General features: G+C 37.4%; 1 protein-coding gene across 1 annotated transcript in view; it reads right to left on the minus strand.

Moving 5' to 3' along the window:
- The window catches only part of SARC_09734 (hypothetical protein), a gene marked incomplete at its 3' end in the record, with an annotated part of 2,407 nt that extends 1,914 nt beyond the window's left edge, over positions 1-493 (minus strand). Inside the window, exon 1 of the mRNA XM_014296241.1 lies at positions 129-493. Within this exon, the coding sequence (XP_014151716.1) occupies positions 129-421 (293 nt within the window). The remainder of the gene's footprint in view (positions 1-128) is intronic.
- Between the last annotated feature and the right edge of the window lie 5,487 nt (positions 494-5,980).

The following is a 5,980-nucleotide window of genomic DNA, read 5'->3' on the forward strand; positions in this document are numbered from 1 at the left end:
GAATTAAAAATGCACACATACATAAACTAAATATGTAGACGTAAAAAGAGGTACACAGGCGCACAAACATGATAATACATTTTATTGTTTTTGTCGTGTGTATATTGACTTAAACAATTTAATCTGACCTGGTGTGACCAACAGTATGATCTTCCTTAGGTGGTGCGACGAGCTTGCAAATAGCACTCACAACAATCTTCGATGCTCCAATATACTCCTGTGTTTTCTCATCCACTCTGCCAGAGTTGATAGCGCAGTGGGGGTACCTCAACACACTACCATAACCAGCCCATAAACTCTGAACTTCCTCAATATGCCTGTCAGCATCTGTACGCGGTCGATGTGACTTTGCTTGTGATAGTACGTACTCAGCCAATTGCTGCGGTGTCTTAGTAGTTGCCATGTCAACGATACAGACCATGGATTCGCTATGTGCAAAAATGTCAAATGAGAAACCTACCCACGTTTCACGGCCACGGCCACGGGCCGCGTCTATAATAGTATTTCTGTACAGTAGTTTTAAAAAATATCAACATTTATTTAGTTTCTGTGTTCAATTTAGAGGGCTATGGCTTCTGTAGAAATACAAATATTAGCTTGGCATGTGACGTGTATTTCCTTCTCAATTTTTTCCTTCTCATTATTTTTGCATGGTTTCTATAAAGCATTTGGCCCTTCGGGCTTCATAAAAAAATTGGTGGGTGGGAAACTGTGAACTGGGAACTATAAAATACAAAATTGTAAATACGTCTAGTCAGGTGGGATTGACTTTAAATCTTTGATAAAAATATTCCAAAAACACAATTGTTTTTAAAAAATAGAAAATTAAACCAAAAAAACAATTTTTCATAACAGCTTCTTCTGAATATTGAACAGTTTTTATATTGCTCGTTCTAAAATAACAACAACAAAAATTTTGGTTAAAAAAAAAGTATTGAAGTAAAAATTCGGCAGACAAGATCCAGACGTCAGGAATCGATTTTTGTGGATGGCAATCCAAACAGAGTTGGTATTACAAATTCAAGATACGATTATGATATCAAAATCTAATGTACTATACACATAACACAGAACACAGTCAACTCACTGGTACCTGCAGTATGCACCAATCACAACAAGTTTATATATATAGCTGTTCTGTTAAATATGGAAGATGAATAGATATTTATGAAAACAGCTGATAAGGCCTAGGAGGTGCAGCAGGACAGGCACTGTGAGTGTGTAGCATTCAGGCCGACACAAGAGAGGCGACAATCGACATGCCCCCAGGCCCAGGGGGCCAGGGGCCAGCATGCAGCATACTCACAGCAGATTGACAGCGCGTGTTCTCTCTCGCATTTACATTGTCGTACACAAAGAAGGGACGAAAATAATAAAATATACTTGTTTTTTATAAAATAATCTGTAATACCGGGCCCAAGGCCCCAAGCCCCAAGGCCCAAGGCCAAGAAGGCAAAGGCATGGGTCGTTCATCAAAAAGATTTTATAACCGTTTTGAAGCAGTCTATTTATAATGTTTACTCGAGATTTATAGTTTTAAAAAAACCAAAAACGATTAGAGAGAATCTGTCCACATATAAACCTCAAGACCGGCGAGGATTTTACTATAGAGGTTGACCCAAACGTATATTAACAAATACATTCCATTGATCATTTAATAGATCAAATTGTTCGTATTAACGAGTAATAAACACATACTTAATCTCATCCCGATCGGGCTATTGGTTCAAAAGTTACAGAGAAATTCGGTTTGTACCATAGTTGGGTCAAACTAGCTAAACATGAGCACTATATAGGTCCGTTCACACCTATCAGACATCTTTGGAATCAAAGTATGTTGCTCCTATACTCTTTGAACTCCCCCCCCCCCCGTATATGGTTTTTCTATTTTTTTTGGAAGTGCCATTCTATTTTTAAAACAAGAGCAACTCTTTTTTTAAAATGAAATATTTTCTCACCATCCCATTGGCCAACAACTATATCGATTCTCAATTCAAACTATATCGTGCAAGACTTTACTTCGATTAGGGCCGCCCTAAATAGACAATTTGCTATGCAAATGATATTGCTGATTTGCTGTTGTCTTCTTTTTTCTTTGTCTACATGTAGTTGAACAAAACATTGTTTTCAAAAACATGAAAAAAAAAAGCCTTCACAGCTTCTCTCTGGGCGTCCTTTTAGGCTTCTCAGTTTCAGTTTCAGTTTCATAATCGAGAATTTAGACTTTCTGTCAGTTTCGGATTTTGTCGCTCCATTAATTTTTATCACTATAGAAGGCTATGTATGACATTAGATATTTCATGAACTTTTATTGTTTTTAGAAACTGTATTTTGGGTTGTTTTATAAAATTTTTTTATTAAAAAGGTTGAATAAATTATATGAACTTTGATACATAAATAGGTATATAAAGGTTGGGTTTTAATTTTTATTAGTATTCTAGGGTGGGGAAACTGGGGATGTTAGAGTTTACGCCTCTCGATGAAGCCAGGGCGCCAGGAGCGATCTACGCTATTTACAATGAATCCTGGCGACCTGCTCAGGATGCTGCTAGCATACATAGCCTCTCTTTTGTTGTTGGGAGTCTTGGGACTTGGACCTTGGTTCCTCTACTACTAGTAGTATCTCTACTACTCTACTCTACTAAGTAGAGAGGGGGTCAGGGGGACTTGGATCTGAGATTCGTCTCATTCCAAAATTCTGTCCCAGTGACCCAGTCCCTCACCATTGGTTGAGACTTGAGAGTATGTAAGTAATTTTAAAAGAGAATTTGTTTTAAAACAAATAAAAAATTGATAGTCTTCTGTTGAAAATAGTAGTCGCAGTATTTTATTTTTATTTTTTTTCGTCACTAAAAGCTTTAGCTATTAGGTCCCTCAGAACTTTATTTATTCCAAATACGGAATGATACGGAATGAAGTCGTATTTAAAAAAAAAGAAAACGAACAGCCGAACCCCCACCCCCCCCAACAACAACCAAAACGAAATTGTAAATCTGGACCCAAACAAACCGCGCTTTCGCAAAACAAATAAGGGTACGAAAACCCAAAATAATATTAATTTATATTTCCCCCTCTATTCAGAGCCTTTAGTTCCCCATCAATGTCAGCGGTGCTTCAGAACTACTTAGATGGAGTCTCTTGTCACACTTGACATTTGACACTTGACATTTGACACTGAACACTGTCATCTTGTTGCGGCTCTGAACTTCTGAAGTCTGATGACAGTCTTTTTTAATTATGAGGAGTGAGAGCGAGAAGGGCAGACCCAGCAGGCCGCAGGGCGTCTTGAGACTTGAGGCTCTGAAGTCTGAGAATGAGCCTCTGTATATAAAACGCTCTATTTCCTTCTGAAAAAAAAATATAAACTCAAATATGAAGACTTTTATAATAATATGTACTCTAAATTTAATTTATGATATATTCTTAAAAATTCACATGTGGTTCGGTTTGAAATGGTGGTCGAAATTTAAATATTCCCAGAAAGAATTTTATCATAATCCAATCAAAAGAAGTAAAGTATGAGTCAACTTAGTATATTTACTATTGGTGATAGTATAAAAGCACAAAGTGTAGGAGTACTTACTAGTGTTGTATTATCTCTTTGGTCATAATGGAGTGAATGGACTCTTGCATATCAACTAGCAAGTCTCATCACAAGACAATAAAAAAGATGTCATAAAAAAAACTTATAATACAGTGAATAACTGAATACTGAATACACTCAGACAGTCTCAGAGTCTCAGATTCCCAGTCACTGATGAGTCTCAAGTCTCAAGGCCTTAAGTCTCAAGGCCTCAAGTCGCAAGTCTCAAGTCTCAACTCCCCTTCTCCGGCCTCACCGGCGAATCGAGATTCGAGACTTCTGGAAACTGAAAGTAGCCGGCTTCACCAATATTTAACGAGAGACTGAGTCAATTTATAGCCAATACCAAAACCTTTTACACGCTCGTGTTTTTCAATAAAACAATTAGCAGATTGTATTAAATTTTGTTAAAAAAATACTATGAAAATGCTTGTTGCTCTCTGCGAATTCCGATTCTTGTTATGTACCGAATCACATTTGAAGAGCAATCAGTAATTCAGCCCTCAGAGGCCAGAGTTCCTAATTTTGAGTTCTTCCGACTCTAGTTTCCAACTTCCCACACACAAGCCTGCTTTTCATGAGATTCCTTCTAGAAGATTCGCTCAATACTAAAAGAGTATATTTCTTCTTTCATTAGTACAACAGACTTTGTTCATATGCACATAACATACTTCATTTATTTTTATTTTTAAACACACATATAATGTTCATAACCGCCTACTTGAGAGAGAGAAAAGGAAAAATCAGAAGTGCCCTTCGGCTTCCGGCCTGCAGTGCTCAACTGCACACACATCACACAGGACGTGAGTCGTGAGGACTCAGAAGAACACTACCTGCAAAAAAATAAAAATAAAGTATGAAGTTCACAGCCGCCTAAAATAGTAGAATCTGAACTGCCCTGGCCCCTGGAGTCCAATGGACACTGGAGTCCTGGACAGTGGACACCCCTGAATCTTTGATTACATAGGCTTTTTAGACTATAGGTATTAAAAATAGGCATAAATTCTAAATATCGTTACAAAATATTTCACCAGTGCCAGAGAATGTGACGAGTCGTCTCATTCTAAAAAAAATGTCCCAAAATATATATATATATATATTTATTTTTTTTGGGAATTTTGGGAATGTGACGAGTCACAGCGAATTTTTTTAGCCCTCATTTTCCCATCGAACGATTTGTTTTGGCCCATAGCTATTTATCGGAATCAAAAGACCGGAAATTTCTGCGCGAAAAAGAGCCACGAAACAAATTGATCGGACAATCGACACGGAAATGGGAGATGTTTGAAATTGGTACTTCTATAGTATGAAGTTGTAACTTCTATAGGGATAATATTATTTATTTCAAAAATGGCAAGTATGTATGATACAATGCATGAACATATGGTATGGCTCTCATAGTCGCTGTAGTGGTTCAGGAAAGATTGATGGGAAGAAGTGGTCAGTAAATTCCCGTTTGAAGCTTGGGCCAAGTGAGTCGACAATGGAAGATATGTGCTTTGATGGTACTAGCGCAACCAATCTAGGCACTCACCGTATCCCTACCTCCGAACTCTCATTCGCTCGCTCATTTGATTCTGATGTACCAGTTATGGAGTCACAAGTCAAAGATATAATTGACAAACCATCCGAAGACGGTTAAACTTACTACAAGACCCATTTCATGGATGGGACAGTAGCTTGGCTAACCTCCGATGCATTTCGTGAATCTCGCGACTTTCTTCGTATCTTCAATAAGAAATGGAATAAGCGTTTACATAAGAACACACGAGATAAACGAAAATGGTTTCCTCAGGTGACTACAAACCCTGACTGATCTGAAATTCCCTATTTGCCACCTATTTCCTACGTGACTAAACTTTCTGATCTGCTTACCAACAGTGCAGAAAATTGTTCAAACTTACCTACTAATGAAGAACAGCCTTTGGCTATTACCTTACCAAATAATAAACGTAAGGCGCCTACATCGGAAATGGTTACTGGACCAAATACTAAACGACATAGAGTACAACATGAGTCTCGAACTCGTACATATAGGCACATACTAACTCGATAAGTCATGACCGAAACCGGTTTACTTTGGTTTTCGCTTTACAAACTAGATCGTATCTTAACGTACGTTCATAGTTCTAAAAGCTACTGGGGGCTATGTAGAAATACGGCCGCCGGTCAGTCTAAAATATCAAGATCAATTGAGATAATACATTGGTTTTTATTTGTATTTTAAATAATTTAATACAAGCTCTTTTTCCAATATTTCCAAAGTGTTCTAAATGCACTTTGATGGCTCCAATAGCCTGAGTATTTAGTATGACTCATCTACTTGGACCTATTTGAGACATTAGTAGATGTAGGATATTATAAACTAAACTTTATAATCTCCGAACTACTACTTAT

The sequence above is a fragment of the Sphaeroforma arctica genome (genome assembly GCF_001186125.1).
Source record: "Sphaeroforma arctica JP610 unplaced genomic scaffold supercont1.1028, whole genome shotgun sequence".
NCBI classification, from domain to species: domain Eukaryota; class Ichthyosporea; order Ichthyophonida; genus Sphaeroforma; species Sphaeroforma arctica.